General features: G+C 48.2%; 1 protein-coding gene across 4 annotated transcripts in view; it reads left to right on the forward strand.

The window, feature by feature from the left end:
* Window positions 1-20741, forward strand: part of RNF216 (ring finger protein 216) — a 76165-nt gene extending 55424 nt beyond the window's left edge. For all 4 annotated transcript variants that reach the window (XM_085074491.1, XM_085074493.1, XM_085074490.1 and 1 more), the window contains 4 exons: window positions 6346-6443; window positions 8770-8992; window positions 16754-16823; window positions 17313-20741. In XM_085074491.1, coding sequence (XP_084930617.1) covers window positions 6346-6443; window positions 8770-8992; window positions 16754-16823; window positions 17313-17632 — 711 coding nt within the window. In that variant the 3' untranslated portion in view covers window positions 17633-20741. The remainder of the gene's footprint in view (window positions 1-6345; window positions 6444-8769; window positions 8993-16753; window positions 16824-17312) is intronic.
* Window positions 20742-20903: the final 162 nt, after the last annotated feature.

Below are 20903 nucleotides of genomic sequence, written 5' to 3' on the forward strand. Positions count from 1 at the left end.
GTCCAGCAGATCTCAAAGCTGTGCTTGACAGCTACAGATGTGTTTCCAGTAGCATGGGCTGAGTTTCTCTTAACTTTTTTCTCTGGGAAGGAGTGATATGACCTCAGGTAGAGTGATTCAGCCAACATATTCAGTGTGAGGTCCCAGACTATATTTAACCAATTTTTAAAGTGGTCAAGCAGTGTTTTCCTCTACCTGCACTACAGGTGGACTCAGGTTGGTGAGTGACCACCTCTGGGCATGTCACAATCCCCTCTGGCTGTATCCAAACTTCTCAGTGTGCTGAGCTGGAGAGGTGCTGTGTGTGATACCAAACTGCTCAGGGTTGGGTACTAGCTTTTGAAAAAAAACTAGAAAAAAAAAAAAATTTGGTGAGGAGGGTTTATCTTTGTGAGAAACACTTGTTCCTCAGCTCAGGGAAAGGCATCCTGGTGGGATGGATGTGTGATGCAAATGTTCCAGTGCTCTTTTCTGCAGCCAACCTGCTGCCTGCACCTTTTGATGTATTTCTTACAGCCCTGGAGCTTGAGAGAAAGTAGCTTTGAAACAAACATACTTCTTTATAAACATTCCAGATAATGAAAAAAAAAAAGTAGTTCTGTTGAAGTTCAAATTAAATGTGACCTTTCTCAGTGAAAGAGCTTGTTTCTCATACTCTGGTTATCATGAGTGTGAGATCAAGGAGCAATTTCTTGTGCTAATGCAGTTTCCACCTCTGGCCAGCCACAGGGTCATAGTGATGCTGAGCAGCACTTCTTGTGTGAAGCTGTAGTTATTTTTGTTCCATAGGTCTCTGACCACTTCACCCACACCAGCAGCTGTTCTGGTCTTTTAAAGCTAAGCTCTGGGGAGGGAAAAGCTTATTTTGGTTTGGTCTGTGTGTTTCAGAAATGTCTGAATTACAGATACAAAATAGCCCTACTGACTTAGGCAAGAGGTGGGAGTTGCCACACATTTCTGGTTCTGGGATTCTGACACAGATGACCCAAACCTTCATGGGAACCAGCCTGGAAGAAGGGCATTGAGTATTTCCAGTATCTGAGAGATGGGGAGGGACTAAAATATGCTCAATTTAACAAGAACAGGCAAAACAGAAGACTTGGGTTTGGGTCATAATTTTTTATAATGGGTTTAATATATGGCTATATAAGAGCTTCAACCACCCTTCTTAAAGATTGGACTCGATGGAGATCTTTTCCAACCGTAATGACTCTGTTCTATGGTTCTTGGTGGGTTTTGGATATAAATGCATGTTTTCTTTATCCAGCTAAAGCTCCTGATCACTCTTAGGTCTCTAGTTTTACACCCCAACACGTTCTTACAGCCTAGTCCAACACTGTGCCTTTGCTTTGTTTCTCCCTGTGACCTCTCCCCTCGCCGAACGCCTCATGGCTGTGCTCAGGAGAGGAAATCTCATTTTTTCCCAGGTTTCCCTTCCTGCTCTCCCTCCCTGCCGTGTGATCAGCCGCCGCTGAGCGGCAGCGCTGCCTGGGGAACAGCCCTGCTCCCGGGGGAGCTCCAAACCCACGGATATCCTCCCAGCCCCTTGCTCCTTCACCCAGACAAGGCGTGGTGTTCATTTCTGCCCTCTGCCTGGATTTTGTGTGGTTGGGTTGGTACCTGCTGCCCATCATGCCTGCTGTGTGCAGCTTCAGGACCAGAATTTTGCCACAGGAATTCACGCTGGAAGGAGCTCTCCCTGCACTGAGCAGTCAGGGACCTTGGAGTTGGTGTCTCCCCTCCCTGTGCTGGGTGTTTGTACATCTCTAAAGAGGGGTCTCTCACTCAAATGGATTGTCTTGGGCTGGATTACAGCCTCTTTATCCCAGCTTAGCATATAGGAAATCCCAGAAACAACCCTGAAGGAGCGTGTTCATGAGAGCTTATCCATGCTTAAAGGTTGTATTTGTTTAGCTACTTCTGCATCCATTTTTAGTTAAGGTCGGTGCAGCTTTATGGATAGTGAAACTTTGTGGGCAGGAAAACTCTGTGGTTCTTTGTTTTCCCATTAACTCATCTGGTTGGGAATTGCTGCTCTTTAATTAAAGCAGCACAGTACGGACTGGCCCTGAGGTGCTGTTCTGAGGCACTTGCATTCACATCTGCTTTTGGGTAACACTTGGCCTGTTTGGGGTCAGCCTGTGCTATTGTGTGTCCAAGAGCAGGAGGAAGCAGCGAATCAATCACTGGGGCTTCTCCCAGGCTGCTTTCCCTCCCTCTCAGCCAACATCCCCACGTGTGCCATCGGCAGAGACCACTGGAGTGTGCACCTCACCCTTCCTGGGGGATGCAGGGAATCACAGCAGCACAAGGATTTAATTACCCAGCATATGGAGAGCTGAGGGAAACTCTCAGCCAGGCTCAGAGCCACCACTGTGAGCGCAGGGCGGTGACAACAGCCAGGGCCTGATGTTAAGTCGAGTTTCTTCCACCCTCTCTGCGTTTTGCTCAGTCAGTAAGTGGCTCTGTGTAAACTCCTACAGTGGGAATGCCGTGGGCAGTCGGGCTGGGATCTGTGTGGGTCATCTGATGTTTTTGTCCATGTGGCATTTGTTTAGGTTGCAGTCAGGAAAAGTGATTTCTGTTTCTGCATACAGCACCGACTGTGGCCAAGAGGACATGGAGACTGGCAAGGAAAAGTTGATTACTTGAGGTTTTTGCCCCCCGATGAGTGGGATGGACTTTGGAGAGTTATTTTTAGTTGATGATAGAGTGGGGAAAAAAAGTCTAGGCTGTGTTTAAAACTGCAGCATCCATTGGAAGTACCAGCAGAAGTGCTGAGGAAGATGGTAAATCCTATAAAACACTCTCTGCCACCTCCATTAGGTGCTGGTACAATTAACAAGGGTATTGAAGGTCTGTTCTGCCCACACTAAAAGCAAAGTGTCCACCCTTGGCCAGGCTGGCCCTGAGCACAGAAAGCTGCACATCCACGGCTGACCCTGGGAACAAAGGATCCTCCTGAACCCAAACATATTTGTGTTAATCCTGGCTGCTTCCTGGCGGGCAGCGAGAGGAAGCAGAGCCACTGCCTCTAACAGATGTACAGTGAGGAGATTACAGGGTGCGATTAAACACCCTCTCCATCACATCCTCCCTCGGCCCAGCGCAGCAGTAATGGACTGTCCCAGGCTGCCTGCCAAGCTGGGGCAGATGTAACAAGCAGCAGATACTTAATCTCCTGTCTCCATGCCTGGTTTGGAGCTGTTTCCTAAAGCCAAGGCTTCTTCAGAGCCACCATCCCTCCCAGCTGAAGGGTGAGCTGCCTTAGTTTTACCTGTCTGCAAGGAGGAGAGGGCTGAGAGAAGGCAGGAGAGCACGTGGAATTCACACCATCCAGAAATGATGCATTCAGCTGAAGTGCTGTTAAAACTAAAATACAGGTATCCCTACCTGAGTACAGCAGGGTTTGCTAAGGGACTTGCTGAAGAAGTTGGAAAGGATCTTTATTTTGGTGGACTGAGTTGCTTTTTGGCCACTACACTTGGAGTAGATTATTTTAGGACTGGGAAGGACTGGTTTGCTCTTTCTGTGGGTTTAGGTGGTGTCTTATGTTGGTGTAGCCAGTCTTGGTGCCAAGTGCTGCTCTTTCCATGGAAATAATCTAGGTTTGTTGCAAAAAATTGGGTAATCCACTGAGTGTTCAGGTTAATTAATATGGCAATGGCAGAATATGTTCCATTATCAAACAAAGAGCTGCTTCTGAAGTAAAAGAACCTTTTGTGGAAATTGTAGAGTTCAGAATTGTCATTGTGTGAGATGTGCAAAACCCTCATCAGCCAAGTGGGTTGGGTTGGACTTAGTAAAAATTAAAGAAGGTCACTTTTCTTGGGCGAGAGCTGTGACTCCAGTTAAGGCACTGGAGCAGAGCTGTCTGACCCATGGCCTCCCTCCCCAGTTTGGTGTGAAGGGATCCAACACAGGGTCCTGTAACCCCCAACAATGTGCCATTGTTTTGGGTAGAATAAGTGGAAAAATCACAATAGTTCTGCTAGTGACACGTGTGTGGCACATATTCCCAAGCCTCCCACGGAGAGGACATGGCTCAGTCAGAGGCAGCACCAGGTGACACTCGGGAGTCAGGAAACCACAGGACTGTCCCCTTCATGGGGTGCATTGGCACAGGCACAGCTGCCTGTGGGTTTGCAGCTCCTTGAGGACAGCACGACTTGGGGGAGATCCCAGAAATGCGCACAGCTGCGGTGGCACCCGCTGTGAGAACCGGATACCTCCTGTCGTGCCGTCCCAGGAATCTACATGGCTGTGCCTCTTCCCTTTCTCCTTGCCTGCACAGAAATCCCTTTTCCTGAGTGCAGGAGACAACTGTTTGGCAAATAACAGCAGCCTGGGCTCTGGGGAGAGCATTGTTTCCAATAGCCGCCAGGCTGGAGGCAGGAGTGAAAGGGAATGACTTGGGATGAGGGTCTAAGCGGCACCATCTGCTTCAGAAGGGCATCGTTTCGGCAGCAGAGGAGGCTCCTGGAGTTAAGTAATTGGGAATAGCAGGCTTCTGGCTGGAAAGTGTGCCAGCCCTCCTGGCAAAAAGCTGTTAAATCGCTGTTGCTGGCGTGTGGAAGCAGTTCTGTGTTACAGGGCTCCAAAGGCTCTTTTTAACCCTTGGTGAACATTTAAAAAAACCCAAACCTGAGGCACTTTTGATCTTGGAATGGCATGTGGCCAGGTGTTGGGAGTAAGGGGGAAGGTGGGTCCTCATGGAGGTATGTGAACAGCTCCAGGTCTGATCCTCCTGTGCCTCCAACAGCCAGATGTGGCCTGCCAAAAATGCACACAAAATGGTGCCTGTTTTAACAGCTTTAGCAGGAAAACACAGGGTGTGATGAATGATTCATGAGAATCAATAGAACCCGAGGCATTTACTGCCCCTTAAACCCAGTGCCTGCCTGCCAAGGGGTGCATTTGCAAGGTGAGTGATCACAAAAATCCTTTGCTGAGCTTTTGGGATGCAGTCACACACTCGCTCCAGCCCTTACCCTGCTGTCTGCAAACACATCCTGCTCACCAGCCAGGCCAGGGAGCCTTTCATTCTCCAGATGAAAGCACGAGCAGTTGGGCATCTCCCAGCGAGCACAGATACAAACAAGTCCCCATTTTGCATCCCCCTCCTAGGGTGGCTTCCTTGGAAGCTTTGGCCTCCATCCTGTTTGTCTGATTCACGATCAAAAGAGTGTTGCTGCCTACGTGTGTCTTGAAGCATTTTCTTCTATCGTATTTCACATAAACGTCCAATTTCTTCATTAAAATAAAATGAAGGTAATGCAATCAAGTAAAATCTGTCTTTGCTGTTGTCATCTTTTGCTGATGATGAGACTAGGGCTGGGCAAAGCTCTTTTGGGACCTTTTTTGGTGTGCAGGGGAAGAGGATGCTGCATAGCCAGATGGGTTTTCCTGCCAGGGGGAAGTTGGATCTAAGATCCTGAACCCCAGCCATCCTGAAGATGAAACAGTTGGATCATGAAACCTGTACTTCTTTTTTTTCAAGTTTGATCTAGATGTTTTTTAATCTTCCTCAAACTAAAGGAAAATCTCTTCCTTGACCCAAAACAAAATGGTTTTCTTCAGCCAGCCAACCAAAAAGTCAGTTCTGTCCTCAGTGTTGCTCCAAGCTCCCTTCCCAATTGTGTCTCCACAGCAATCCTGCTCCATGCAGCTTTACCATCTCTGAATTAGATCCTTGTTGCTAAAGAGTTTGCAAGAACAAGAGTGTTCAGCCACTTGCTATAAGTTTAATCCAGCTATTCTGGTTAAGTCTGTAAATACTTGTTCATATTCCACCTTGGTTTTATTGATGTTTATCCACATCCTGTGTTTTTCAGCTGTTTAATCATTTATTTTGTGAGATTTTACAAAACAATATATGTATGATATTTGCTTGTGTGCCTGATGAAGCTGAGGTTTTGATCAGGTTCAAAACTGCAAGGTTTCAATCAGCAGTGGAATTAGAAGCCCTCTATATGAAGGTGAAGGATTTTGGTCAGGAAACAGTTGAACTTGATGTCCTTTGGCACCACATTTTCACTTCTGCAGTCTCATCTGGTTTGTGATCGGTGAACCTGGTAGCTGTTCCATGAGTTCTAGGTGAATTAGAATTTATGGATTCATTTTATATCCATTTTCTTGTGCCTTGGAAAGACCCTTGGCTCCTATTATCTGTGGACTTTGGTCTCTTGTGGAGGACAGACCTGCAGACCACTGTACCATCCTGCCAGCCCCATCCTCACCTGAGAACCTGCAGCTTGCTGGGGGAATTTTTACAGTTCCTAAAGCTGTTAGTGGTGTACTGGGTCGTTTTTTTTTAATTCCTTTAATGTTTGTTATCCTCCTCAGGAAACATGTCGGAAGTGCCAGGGGCTGTGGAAGGAGCACATGAACCTCACCTGCGAGCAGCTGGCTGAAAAGGATGACATCAAATACAGGACATCCATGTGAGTGAAACTCCACACCCAGGGGAAAGCAGGGAGGTGGATGAACTGGGAATCACAGTACACTGTCCTTCAGTTTCTGCTGGGTGTCACTCTGGGGATGGCAGAGCTGAGGGGTCAGACGGCTCCCAGGATGGGATTTCTGTCTGTGAAAGATACTTGGCAGAAAATCCAGCTGGTAATTTGAGAACGTGGGAAAGTTGTCACCAGCCCAGCCTGCTCCTCTGGCTGGCCCAGTGTCTGCAGGCTGGCACCTGGTCCTTCTCCGAGGTGAGAAACCCCCATTAGCATTGCTGGGGGGGAGAAGGGAGGTGGTGTAGGGAGGCAGAGGAGTGGATTGAGTCACAGTAGGTCGTTATTACCCTTTGAAAATCTGGAGTGGAGACCTGCACTGTTTGCTCAGCTGCTGCTTTGTGGGAGAGGATGTGTTTTCTTCCAGAAGCTTGTCCCTCTTTCTAGCCAGTTTGTAGGAATTGTTGCATAGTGGAGTCACATTTTAAAATACACAGGTGTAAATCCTGACTGTTACCCTTAAATCTTTTGCAGTTTGATTTGTCTCTTATCTACAGTAAATGACAAAATCCTCTGCTTTTAGGAAACAAGGGGAGTTTCATCCGTGGAACTAAATGTTTTGTGCAGCCAAGTGGGACTTGCCCACATTGCCCAATCCTTTCCTCTCTGATTTAGAGTCTCTCTGGCTTGAGTAGAGGTTGGAAAGCTCCACCACTGGAATTTGAATGACTATTGCTTGCTCATCCCACAGTCACTAATTCAGAAAAAAATCTTTACAGATTTGATATGACTTTTTTTCTCTGTTGATCCTTTCCCTGTAGGAAAGAGGGATGAGAGGGAGGAGGAATGAGTTGTATGTCCCTAATAAGGAAAAAAAATACCAGTTTCAAAACCTTCAGCAAATTGTGTCTGTGGATAGATGAGTCTAACTGCCTGATACAATAAAAACTTCCTTTTGAAGCCCTGCATAAGGAAAAGGAAACACAGCTGGAGTTCAGGCCAAACTTCCTGCCATGCTCAAAGTTTCCAAAAAAAAAATCTGCATCGACAGCATCCTGTTGAGTGGCAGAGGGAAGAGCAGCTGCAGCTCAGAGGAAAGTCACTCTAAAGTTGGGGTTTTGTGTCTATTCTTAGCACATCTCCACATGCCTGGGTGCAGGTCATGCTGGGAATAATGGTGTGGGAGCTTTGGGTGGCTGCAAGGCAGGGAAGTTCCCACCTCACCATTCCCTGCTCCTCAGGTTGTGCTGATGGAGCAGTTTGTGGGGCTGTGCTGTAGCCTGGTTTGCTGCTGTGATCCTCAAAAATCCCTCCCTGCCATCTCCCAAACATATGTTGACTTTGCAGATGCACTGAAGCAGCTGGGTGGAGATGCCTGGCTAAGGATGATCCTTCCCCAGTGCCAGGAGAATTGTGTTTCCCTCCATGAAAACACAGTGTCTTTGCCCTTCTGTCATCAAATTTCACTTCTAGGTTGTGAATTGAAGTGTAACGTGATCTCCAGCGGTCAGAAAATTGGCCCTTAGGATGATAATTTATATCCTTAAGTCTTTTAATTAAATGACCAAGCCTTTCTTCATTTCTGTGCCAAAATAGTCTTGCTGTGAGCTGAGCCTACGCTGGAGTGTGTGTTGCTGCCAGGGTGTCCCTTGGGAACAGGGATTGAGCTTTGTCCTGGATTCCCACTTGTGCTCTGTTAGATGAAAACTCATCTCTTCAACCTAAAGCAATAACCTCTGGAAAATGTATGTAGGGAATCTCAGAGAAAAGAGCCTCTGTGGGGAAATGTGATTATTTTTCAGTTACTGACTTAAATTTAACAAACACTAAGTAAATGTGGGGCATAGCAGCCAAGCTTGGGAAAAAAATATATGGTCATGGCAACTTTGTAGCCAGAGTAACAGGCAAACATAAAAGCTAAGGGGTGACAGCCAAGTGTTTGCTTTTCCTGAACTTTATCTCCCTGGATGTATTTTCCTTCAGCCAACTCAAGCATCCATGTGCCCTTTGGCCCTTGAACTTGCATCTCAAATTCCTCCCAAGCCAGAGCCTGGTGCTTTGTCTCTCATGGAAACCAGGATCAGGGCTGCAGCATGCAGCCAGTGATTGACTTTTTTTCACTTACTTTGTTCTCGAGTTGTCATGGGCTGGCTCCAAGTGGAGCTGAGCCCAGACCTCCTTGGAACAGCAGTGGACTTGGGGATGGAGCAGGAGGAAAGAGGAGGGGGTTAAAGCCTCACTGGGCTAGTGTAACAATAATTTTACCACAGGCTGGTGAGTGCAAACACCCCCTTGCTAATTCTCCCTCATCTTGCAGAGAGGAGAAGATGACAGCTGCCCGGATTAGGAAATGCCACAAGTGTGGGACAGGCCTGATCAAGTCGGAGGGCTGTAACCGCATGTCGTGCCGCTGCGGCGCCCAGATGTGCTACCTCTGCCGGGCTGCCATCAACGGCTACGACCACTTCTGCCAGCACCCCCGCTCTCCTGGGGCACCCTGCCAGGACTGTGCCAAGTGCTCCCTCTGGACAGACCCCACAGTAAGTAGTGAAGGATTTTTGTGAATGATTCTCAGCCCGGTTTCAATCATCGTCCACACCGGTGTGTTGAAATGGACACATTCCATGGGGGGAAAATGGTTTTAGCCAGCACAACTTTTTTCCTTTCCCAAGGCAGCTAAAAAACCACACTGGGATCCTGCAGCAGCACAGAGTCGCATCTGACCGCAGCTTGGAAGGAGCTGGTGTTGCTTTAGAAAAAAACAGCTCAAAAAAATCAGACAAGGGCTTTGGCTGGAAGTGTTCTGAGTGCTGTTCTGGAGAGCGAGGCTTGTGGAAGGAGCTGGTGCTGGCACCATGCACAGTAGCCAGCATTGGGATTATTGGGATTCATTCCTACTTTTGCAGCTGACATGGTGCTGGCATGGCTTGGCATCTGGAGGCAAGGGGAATTGTGCTTTTGGTGCTCAGATCACCTGACTGCTGGCTGTGAATCCTATCATAGAGATGGACCCATTGGGAAACTGCCTACAAGCTTGGAGTTGTTGTTGGGTCCATTCTCAGGGCTGCTGTCAACAGCTGCAGAGGGAGAGCTGAAGCATGGAGTGAGCTGTGAGAGAAGCTGTAGTAATTTAATACAGCTCGTGTCTGTGCCAGCCTTGGGGGAAACTTGCTGCAGCAAGTAAGTCTCTGTAAACAGAGGTCTTCAATACTAGAAATCCAGGAGTGTTGGAAGGAGGAGAAGTTGAATTTCCTGACTTTAGCAAAGCCGTAGACCAACATGAATGTGGATCTGCCTTCCCAGGGCTTTCCTGAGCTTCCTTTTTCCTAGTGGTTCTTTGTCTTGGGCCTCTGCAGCTTTCCAGGCTGCTCCCAGCCTCACTTTCTGCAGGGAATATGCACAATCTTGCATCTGCACAGAGCCAGGGAAAAGCCACTCTAAATCTCTCCCTTCTACCTCCAGGCTCTTGGGGATCTCCCAGCAGTGTCACAACCAGCATAAGCTTCCAAATCCTCTGCTTGCCTGCTTTTATTCCCTGCACTATCCTGTCAATGTGAGCTGTTAAACTACACACAGACACCTCCTTGCAGGCACCCCTGGGGTGTTTCTGACACCTGGTTCTGAGTTTCTTGGATTCCTGTCCCACTCCTCCCCATTTTCCAGCAGGATGCAATTCAGGGCTCAGCAGCACTGGCATCCGTTGTTCCTGTCAGGCTGCTGATTGTGCTGGAGGATGGCATTTGTTCAGAGCCAGAGAAAACATGAGGCCTCTCAAAAAAGCTCGTACTGTACTTTCAAATAAATAAATAAATAAGCAGCACAAAGAGGCCACTGTCACCAGGCCCTTTCCACCTCTCTAATTAACCAATGTTGTGGCAAAGAAAAATTTCCCACTGTCAGCACAGAGCTGGCACTGCCTGCTCTTTTATTATTTAATTATTCTTTGGATGATGGAGTGCTGGTGGGCTGGGGAGGTGAAGCTAGGTGACTGTTCTTGCTGCAGTGCGAAGAGTAACACGAAACTCAGCTGTTGGCTTGAAGCTGAAATGGTGGTGGTTAGCTGTGTGCATGGTCCTCCCTCCTAAGGGGCTTAGTGACACCAACCCAACCCTCACAGGGTGATCTGTGTCTCACGTGGGACATGGAAACAAGAGTTATCCTGGTAGATGTAAAGAGGGAAAAGGAATTTAAGTCTTGACATGGATATTTGAAAGAGCAAAACACCATTGCATCAGTAGTGTCCTGTCCTTTGCCAGGGATAACATCCATCCAAGGCATGACCTTTGAAGGATCTGGTTTGGGTCTAAGTCCCTATTATTTACAGCAAAATTCAGGTTTCTTTAAAATAGGGAACCTTTGTTCTTTTCCAAATGTTTAATGTTTTCCGAGTCTGAAACAATTCTTGTGAAAGTATAAGTAAACCTATTCATTCGCTTGGGTTAAAAACAAATTAAAGACAGTCCTCTAGGAACGGCAGCATCTGTTAGTCTTTGTCTCAAATGATCTTGAGAGAGTAAAGCAGAGGCTTCAAAATTTCCCATAATTAAAGGTTAGTTAAAATCTTGTCCCTACGCTGTAATCAGGCTGGAGTCTGATTTAGAAGTATCGGTGCAATATTTGCTGGCTCTGAGACAAGCTGCAGTCGGGCTGTGGTGAGCAGCTTCCAGGGGGGCCAGGCAGGAATTGTTTAATCCCTGTGTTTCTTCTGGAGGTGATCTGTGCCCTGCACCCCTGTAGGAGCTTCCCAGCATGGCCAAAAGTCCTCATGTCCCACAGTCCATGTGGGCTCTGGCTCTGCTCCCCAGGAGCTGCAGGAGGGGCTGATGCAACATTGCTGGAGACAAAGCTCGGGAAGGAGCAGTGGGAATAAAGCTGTTAGAAAGCATCCAGAGGAGGGGTGGTGAAGAGCCTTGAGGGGAAGCTGTGTGAGGAGTGGTTGAGGTCACTTGGTTTGTCCAGCTGGAGGAGACTGAGGGGAGACTCATGGGGGCTGCAGCTCCAACCTCTGCTCCCTGTGAGCAGGGACAGGACCCAGGGAATGGCTGGAGTTGTCAGGGAGGGTTAGGTGGGATGTCAGGGAAAGGTTTTCCCCCAGAGGGTGGTTGGGCACTGAACAGCTCCCCAGGGAATGGGCACAGCCCTGAGGCTGCCAGAGCTCCAGGAGTGCTTGGACAATGCTCTCAGGAACAGTGTGGGATTGTTGGAGTGTCCTGTGCAGGGTGATGAGTTGAACTTGATGGTTCTTGTGGATCCTTTCCAACTCAGGACATTTTATGATGCTGTGAATTGGCTCTGGGATGCAAGGGCTGTGTTTGCCCTGATTTCTAAATATCTGTAGCAAACCTGAGGCTGCTTGGGTGCATTTCATCCAGTTTTTACAAATCCCGGGATGCAATGTGATTAATCCATTCTGGCTGTTTTGCCAAACCAGGTTCTGCTCTCGAATGTATTATTTTGAATTTAATACTCATCTTTGGGCTATCAGTAATATTGCACAGAGGCTTTTTTTTTTTTTGCTTTAAAGTTTTAAGATGTTTTCAGTAAACTCTTAAAACCCTCCCAAAGGCCCATCGTTAAAGTTCAAAGCAGAAGACTAATCATCATGAGGTGTTTGTAATTATCCCTCCTTCTGGTGTTATAAAAAGATGATGTTGAGAGAAGACTCTGTAAAACTTCAAATGCATCAAGGAAATGCATGAAGTGCACAGTGCTGCCTTTAGGATTTGGAAGGGGGGGAGGCTAAGCTCCCCTAAATTTGGGATGTGGGGTTTGCGGTGAGTTTGGGGGGTTTTTTTAACAGCTATAAAACGCCTCAATGGTAAGCATATGCTTAATCCAGGGAATTCACAGAAAGCCATCAGTATGGAATGCCTGTTGCTAAAATAACTCTACATTTCTTGAACACCAGCATGTTCTTCAGCCCCATGCTGGCCCCCCTTTTCCTGCAGCACTGCGGATGCCCTGTTCCAGTTACAACACAGCCTGCTTTTATCCCTGCTTCCTGCTGCATGGAGGAACACGCCGGAGACAGCCGATGCCTGTTCTTGCTCAGGCTCTCCGCAGCTGATCTGGGAATGATTTGAAACAAAACCCCTTAGTCCTTTGGAAGCCTCCGTCGTGAAAAATCATTTCAAGTTTATTAGGAACGGCTGCGGCCACACGTACGTGGAAAAAAGAAAGCAGAGAAGGGGCAGAAAGGGGGAGGCAGCGGTGGTGAAGCAGTTTCTGAAGTAGGGGAGGGGCTGCAGAGCCCAGAAATAGTCACCAGGACTCTTGTTTTCCCTCTTTTCAGGAGGCGGCAGCCGCTTCCCGGTGACACTTAATAATTAAAGATAACGAGAAGCGCAGGAGATAAAAACAGAGCTTTCAAAAGCTCCCTGGATGGCACTTTTGTTCTGGGCAGAGGAGGTTTTATTTGGGGGGAGGTTGTCTCTGTGTGACTTGCTGAGCTTTTATCTCCTTTGCCGCTGTGTTTTCTCGTTCCCAAGGGCAGTTTGTTTCTCCAGCAGCTCTTTCTGCTGGTGGCAGGGCCCTGTGTGGATGCTGGGTGAGGCTCCTTTGCAGCAGCATTGTTGTAACAGGCCTCCCTGCCATGAAAAGGTGCCTCTCTTAGCAACCCAGCCCAGCTCCTCGGCTAATCCATCCACAGCCAGAGCCATCCGTTCTGCTGTGATTGGCTCTGTGCTCGCTGCATTGCCTGGATTCAATGGGAGAGGGCTGAAAGGAAAAGCCTCCTCCATGGAGATCGTCTCCCAGGTGGGGGATGGCAAGGGCAGGATCCCAGATTGGTCAGGGATGAGCATTTGTTTGCCTTGGCTGTGGGATGGGATGGCTCCTGGGTCTGGGGCCAAAGCCTGGTCCTGTTTCATCACTTGGAAACACAGCTGCTGTTAATGACCACGTCTGCTTTCTGCAGATAAAAAGGGTGAATGCATCTCAGAGATCCTTTGCATTTTCCTCTTGGCCACCTCCCTTCTCCCGTGATGCAGCAGAGCACAGTGTGGGGAAGGGCCACGTTGTAGCATTGCTCTGCATTTCCTCTCTGGCAGAAAAACCAAGTTACATCTTTGCTCAAAAAAACTGCCCAGTGCTGAGACCCCCTCGGGGTTGAGGGGTTGCTTTTTTCTTTTTCTGATTTCTTTTTTTTTTTTTCTCATCTTGCTGTAGGCAAGGCAGCTGACAGGAAGATGACTGTTAACTTGACAAGATAAATGCCTTCAATCCACACAGCCTGTGAACAGGCCATTAAAATTATAATCTAATCCTTTATTAAGGGACTTGAACCCGCTCAGGGAAATGGACACAAGAAGCTTTTGAAATCCTTCTGCAGCCTCCACCCCATGTGATGTTAAAAGGTTTCTCACCACAAAACCAGCCATAAGTGTGCTAATGAAATCTTAATTTTTGGTGTGGGTGCTCTACCCCTCGATGAATCTGTCATCCCTCTAATTACTGTGGTATTAAAAACCAGCCTTTGCTTCCAAAGAATTAGAAATGTTTTGCAAGATTCACTAAAATAGCACCAGGACTTTTTTTTTTTTTTAAATTCTGACCTGCACAATATATATTCGGCAAAACTTGTGGCATCAGCTGTCTTTCAGAACATCCTAAAATTATCTTGCTGTTTACATATTATCAATTGTTTTGTTCTATCTGGGATGTGGATCTTTCCTAAATACTGCAGATATTGTACTGTGCTTTGTATTGATCACTTTAATGTCAGCCTCTTAAGTAGGATGGTGCTTGTTGTGCAGTGCATTTTTGCTCTTTTGGTATTAATGGATATCAGTTTTTCAGAAATACTGGTGCAAAAAAAAAATTCCAAGCCCAGGCTTGGTATGTGGGATTAAGTATAAGCACTTCTTAACCTTCCAATGGGAAAACAGACTTTTATCAGCAGAGAAGCAACAGGGCTGATAAGTTCTGTTCTTGGAGATGTGATTTGTTGTGGCTCTGCTGTGATTTGTGATTTCAGAACTCCTCATCCTGATCCAGGTCTGTTCCTGGCAGGTTTTTGCATCCAGGGTGTGCTGTGAGCTCTGTCCCTCTTGAAAGCCCCGAGGGGCTGGAGCTGAATGGGGATCTGTGGCTGCTGCACTTGTGGGAAGTGTTTTACGCTGTCCTGGGGAGCTCTAGGGGTCACTTTGGAGGTCTGGCAGATGGGGTTTGCTGTTCCCAGTTTCCCTCAGTGCTCTGGGAGCTGCACTAATCGAATCCAGCATCACCTTGGGCCAGTGCAGCTGGCTGCAGCCCCGGGCAGATGGATGTGTCCAGCCCCATTAGAGGGAGGTCAGCTGCAGTTTAAAGGGGGAGGCTGGAGCAGCCCTGGCTGCAGGAGGGTCTGATAAAGTTAAATTTCGTGTGTCCAATTCCCCTTCTGCAGGGCTGAGCAGAGCTGCAGCATCATGGGTTTGACAGGAAGGGGTGTCTCTGGGAAGCACCATTTCACAGGGTTAATCATAGATTTTTTTTTTTTGTTGGAAAGCACTTTAAAAATCATCTTGTTCCACCCCCTGCCATGGGCAGGGACACCTTCCACTATCCCAGGTGGAAGTTTACTTCCTCTCAGGGAAGTTTACTCTGTAATCACAGACTTAGACTAAAGTAAAAACATTTTTTTAAGTTGAAGGGCACGTTTCTAGGCTTTAAGGTGAGCTTTATGCCTTTGTGTGAGGAAGGGAGATACTGGGTGATCTTGCTCAGCTGAGTTTAAAATATATTTATTGTCATGTAAACCTTCAGATGCATCTTTTCCAGTAAGTGGTAATAAAACAGGAGTGGTGTCTGTGTATTCCATTTTCAACGACATGGCAAAAAAAAAAATAGTCTGAGAAAGGAAAAAAAAAAAAAAATTAAGTCCTAGAGTTTGAAACCAAGCTTTGAGAGTGCTGCTGGGGCAGCAAAAGAGCAGGGAATGTTTGGTTGCCTGTGGAGCATGCCCAGGTGGTTTTCCAGCCAGGAAAACTGATAGTTGGGGGGTAGTTAGGCATTCCATATAGGCTCAGAAGAGCCATTGTTCAGCAGCTTTTATGGAGATAGATAGGCTGTAATTAACAGCCCATGCAAGCAGCCTGCTTGGGAAAGAAAAAAAAAATACATGTCCTGGAAAGTCTTAATTTTAACCATTGGCTCACAGAATAATAAAAGGGAGGGAAGTATTGAGTTTTTGCCTTTCTGCACATTAAGATAACTTCAGTCTCCCAGGGAAACCTTATCTGGTGGTGGAGGAGGGGGCTTCTCCACAAGCTTCCCAGGCTGTTCATGTGCAGGACTGTCAGCTGGGGACTGGGAAGCTTAAAATCATTTCAGTGTAGCTGCATGCATGAAGCATAATTTGGATTTAGTTCCAGAGCATTCTTCAAAATAAGGGATATTTTTGCTGTTAAGAGCGTTCGGGGAGAAATTTGTGTTTTGGCAGTATTGGAATTAGGGTGGCTAAAACAAGCAGAGTCTTGTGCATTGTGGGGTTCTTGGGGTTCCAAACACTGTCCTGGAGCTTTAGCTGCTCTCCCTGAAAGCTCCAGGTTGGGTTGCATCCCCACAGCCTCAGAGCAGCAGCAGTTCAACCCTGCAGGGACAGCAGGACCTGCCTGGCACTGAGGGAGTTCTGTCCTCAGGGCTGGGGGGTCTGTGACCCTGAGAGCTGATTTGTGCTGATTCTGCACTGCAGAAACTCACCTGAGGCTTCACTGCATCGTTTGATCTCCCTGATGCTCCTTTGAGTTAAGAGAATTGAAGCTGATGAGAGGCAAAGGGACAATTTCAATTTCTGGCTTGTCCTTGTGTTCTCAGTGAGCAGCAGCTCTGAATATTCTTGCTATAACCTCTAGACAGACATTAAAGAAACATATTTCGATTTATGCCCTTCTCAGAGTTACAGATAAGATCTAAATGGCACCATTTAACTACTAGAGCCAGGATTTAAGTTGTGTTAATTCCAGCTGTTGGGCCAAAAACTCTACAAGTGCTAGTATAATGTAAATATTTAATAGACTATTGCCATTTAAAAGATTAACAGCTCTTCAGAGGGGTGGAGCTGGGTCGAAGTTCTCTGGTTTCCATCAAGTCAATGGATTTTAGTGCTGATCTCCCTGGAAAGCTGATCCAAGCATCTTGGTCATACTCTGAAGAGTGCTGCAGCTCTCTTTAGGTTATTTGTGCTGCAGCTCCTCCATCACAGCCTTGCTTTTGGGTAATTCTAGGTCAGCCACACATGCTGAAAAGAAAAGCAGCCTTGAGAGAACAGAAAGCTGCTGCAGCAGGAATTATCCCACTGACTCTTGGTATTCCTTGATTTCTAGGAAGATGATGAGAAGATAATCCATGAGATTCAGAAGGAGGCTGAAGAGGAGCAAAGGAAGAAGAATGGGGGTAAGTCACAGTCAGGATCAGCCTGAGGATGATGGGACAGCACAGGGTTCCCAACTACTGATGGGTCTCTGGACCTTCACTGGGTTCTGTCATGCTGGGAATGCTCTGTTTTTAAAGTGCTGTTGCCTGCAGACTTTTGCTGGGATTGTGAGCAGGCACAAGATTTCTCCAGCTCTCATGTGGTGTTGGGGATGTCTGTGCTTGGCAAAGCAGCTGAGGGGCAGCAAACCCTCTGGGCTGTATCACGGAAGGCACAGGGGCTGCCCCACATCCCAAAATGTTCCCCCTTGGTGGGGTGGTGTTGGTGAAAGGAGCCAGCCTGGAGAGCTTGTGCTGCTCTCTGTGGCTCCTGGAGCAAGGGAAGGGCCAGCAGTGATGTTCTGGGATGATCTGGAATGATCTGGGGGATGCTGCTGGCAAATGTCAGACCACTGAGCTCAGGGAGCCTCATTTGTGGGGTGACTGTTGTTTGCTCTCCTCCCCGTGCAGAGAACAGCTTCAAGCGCATCGGCCCGCCCGTGGAAAAGCCCGTGGAGAAGATCCAGAGGATCGAAGTCATCCCCAGGCCTGTTCCTCAGAACTTCCACCAGCCCAGGATGCCCCCTTACCCCTTTGTGCACCCCCCCTTCCCTCTGCCCCCCGTGCGCCCCATGTACAACAACATCCCCCTCAACATCGGCCCCATCCCTGCTCCCTACGTGCCCCCCCTGCCCAACATGAGGGTGAACTTTGATTTTCCCCAGATCAACGTGCAGCTGGAGCACAACCTGCCTATGCACTTTGGCCCTCAGCCCCGGCACAGGTTCTGAGCTGCCCCCAGCAGCACTTAGCAGAGTCACTGCAGGGCGAAGCCTCCCCGTAATGTCACCCCCCTGCCCACTCCAGCCCCTCTGGGGTTTAGCCAGCAGCCAGGGGACTCTGTGTCCCTGCACTGCACCCCCTCTAGGGCTTCTCCAAACCTTTGCAATCCAACATTTCAACCTGTGCTGCAACAGGGTTTGGTGCTACATTTCCCAGGGGTGGAATTCCCCCCTGTGCTGGGCGTCCAGATGTTTTGTTTTGACAAAGCCTGTTCAGGCAGCTGTTGGGAGGAAAAGAGACTTTGTGGAACACAGGGTTACAGTTCCTTGGGGAATTTCCAAAAATCCTGCCTTCCTACTGGCCAGAGTGAGCCTTGGGGGAAGGGAGGAGACACTTGGCATCCGAGTAAGACCTTCAGGAAAGAGGTATCAGGAGGTGGCTGCTCCAGCCTCCTGCCTGTGGAGAGGCACAGGGCCAGGGTTCCTGTGTTCTCCATCATCCCTGTATCCTGCTGGCACCTCCCAGCAGAAATGAGTTGTTCAAAAGCAAGTCAATGTAGCATTTTTAGTGTTCCTCACTCTCCAAGCAGAGCGAGGGGCTGCAGCAGCCATCTCATTGCCAAGTTTTGGTTGGAAGCCCAGAGCCATGTTCTGTTTGGGGGTGTTAGGAAGTAGCAGGAGATTTGGGCACCCAAATCTTCGGCTGGACTGAACTTGCCCCTTTTGAAAGGCTCAGTTTTTCCCCCCAGAGGTAGGAGCCCCTCAGCTTCTGAAACGTGGCCTTTGCTTTGCCATTCTCATCTGGCATCCCAAACCTCCCCCAGCTGCTCAGGCAGCTGCTGGAACCACCTGGAGCCAAAGCCTTGCCCTTTATTGCAAAAACTACCCGGGAAACACCCACATAGACATTTAGGCAATGGTGTGTCCTGTGGTAGGAAAATTGAGAATGTTCCCTGAAGCTGCAGCAAACTGGGAGCCCCCATGTCTGAACCCCCACAACCCAATGGGCAGCTGTAGCCTCACACTGCAGAAAGCTGGCTGCTTCCACAGCACCAAATAACTCACAAAAATGTGTGTGTCAGCTTAATTGGCTTTGGAAAAGCGTGTTAAAAGTTAAACCTGAGTATTGCTGGGCTTAGGAAGTGAGGGAAAAGCAAAACTTCCTTGTGAGGAGTGGGGGCTGCAGGCTGGGCTGTGGGAGGAGGGTGGCACAAAGCCCTTTCTCCACAGCCCTTGGCTGTGCTGTGTGGTACAGGCCCCATCTAGAAAAGAAAATGGTTGGAGTGGGGAAAAACCTTCTTCCCAGGAATGTTGGGCTGGCTTTTAGCAGCCCAGTTGTGCTGTTGTTCTCCAAATGTTTTGTTCTGGCCTTCATCCTGTTCTGTCCTGCTGGGAACTCTCTGGGTGCATTTCCCCTCCTGTTATTCCCCCCTGTATTTCAGCATCCAGGTGTTTTGTGGGTTGATTTGTTTTTTCAGGTAAAATTCCCTGTTCTCCACCTCACAGCTTCTGCCAAAGCCCCATGTGCAGCATTCCAGTACCCCAGATCCTCTTGGGCATGCAGGGACTGCTGGCTATGGGGTGTTGGTGGGATGCTCCTGGACAGGGGCCTGGGACAGCATTTGGGGACTGTTCTCCCCAGGAAGGTCTCCCAGACAGGAGGCCTTCCATGCCTTTTGGAGCTGAGTGTTTTTTCCGTTGCCTGTGGGTCAAATGTGGAGCACTCTGGCTCCTCTGTGCCGTGGTGTCTCTAGCATTAATAACCAACTGCTATCCCCTTGCTGCTGGAATTTTCTATTTGGGATTGGTTTATTCCCAGCAGCAGTCTGGGGGCTGCAGGAGCTTTATCACTTGCTGCTCAGCTGGGCTTTGACCAGGTTTAAATCCAGCCTTGCACCAACTGATTCCCGTGGCAGGCAGGAGCAAGAATCCTGTTGGATTTGGGGAGGGAGGCTTTGTCCCATCAGGTGCTGAGAAAACAGACCCAGGTCAGAAGAAGCAGTGGTGGCTTCCCTTATGGGAATGGAATCCTGTTTAATAGCTGAGATTTTCTGGGCTCCAGGGCTGGTTTGGATGAGCCCTCCAGGCTCTCTGAGGCACCTGGTGGGTGTGAGGTGATCAGGCAGTGCAGGGGAGCAGCAGCCAGGGCACAGCTCAGCTGCTGAACCAGTGGCCCAAACTAGGAAGGAAATAGGAATGTCACCCAGCAAAAAATGGTGATCCATTCCCATCTTTGTGTGCATGTCCAGGGATGTGTGGGCATGGAGAGCTGAGCCTTCATGGAGAGAAGTGCAGACGTGGAGCAGAGAGGCTGGGGAGGTGTCAGGCAGAGGGGGCAAGGGGAGGTTGTCACTGTGATCCTGTGATCCAGCAATTGTGGCCCTGGAGGAGCCTGGAGGGTATGGGGGAAGAGAGGATTCCCTGTGTCCCCTGCCAAAGCCAAGGGCTTGTTTGTGTCCGAGAGGATAAATCAGTGCCTGGTCTGTGATGTGCAGATGCACTGTGCCCAGCACTGCTGCTCTCCCCAAGGAAACACCCATTGCACCAAAAATTTGCAGCCCAAGCAGGTGCCAGCTTCTCCCCCCTAACCCAGGAGATCTCAACTTGTTTCTGGATCTGTGTTGATTTATTTAAAAAAAAGCAAAAGAAAAGAGCTCAGAACTTACTGAGCCACCCAATCCAGCCTTGACCTGGTCTCTAAGTCCTGCATCCCATTTTCCCCCCTGCCCCACAGTCTTTGGAACCACTTGTTCAAAGGTTGCTTAAGGAGGTTGCTGTGCCCAGGCTGATCCCATAACAGGTACTTCTTACAGCTAATTGCAGTGTCCATTTACTTGCCTTAAAGGTGGAGAGAGAAACTTAGTATTTGCACTTAGCAAAACGTTGTATTAAAAGAAAAAAAAAAATACCTGTAAAGATGTGCATGTTCTGCAACTTTGTATAACAATAGCTGAAAATAAATAGGTGGTTTATTAAAAAAAAAAAAGGAGGAAAAAACAAAAAAATATTTTTCTTTACATTCTGGTAGTAAACAGTTCTAATATTCTGTGTGTAAAAAGTTCCTGTATTATATTGTAATTTGAATTTTTGTAAATAAATTTGTGCACTCTGGCTTTCACCTGTGTGCTTTCCTTACAGCCAAGATGTTGTCCTCCCACCCTGCCTGTGCCAGCCTGGTGCTGGGACAATGCCAGGGAGTGGGGCCAGATCCCAGCCTGTGCTGGTGAAAACTCCCCAGGTCCCAAGGCAAAACCCATTTGACCCTCCTGGAACAGCTTAA

Source organism: Lichenostomus cassidix, chromosome 14 (genome assembly GCF_008360975.1).
Source record: "Lichenostomus cassidix isolate B80296 chromosome 14, HeHo_3.0, whole genome shotgun sequence".
Classification (NCBI taxonomy): domain Eukaryota; kingdom Metazoa; phylum Chordata; class Aves; order Passeriformes; family Meliphagidae; genus Lichenostomus; species Lichenostomus cassidix.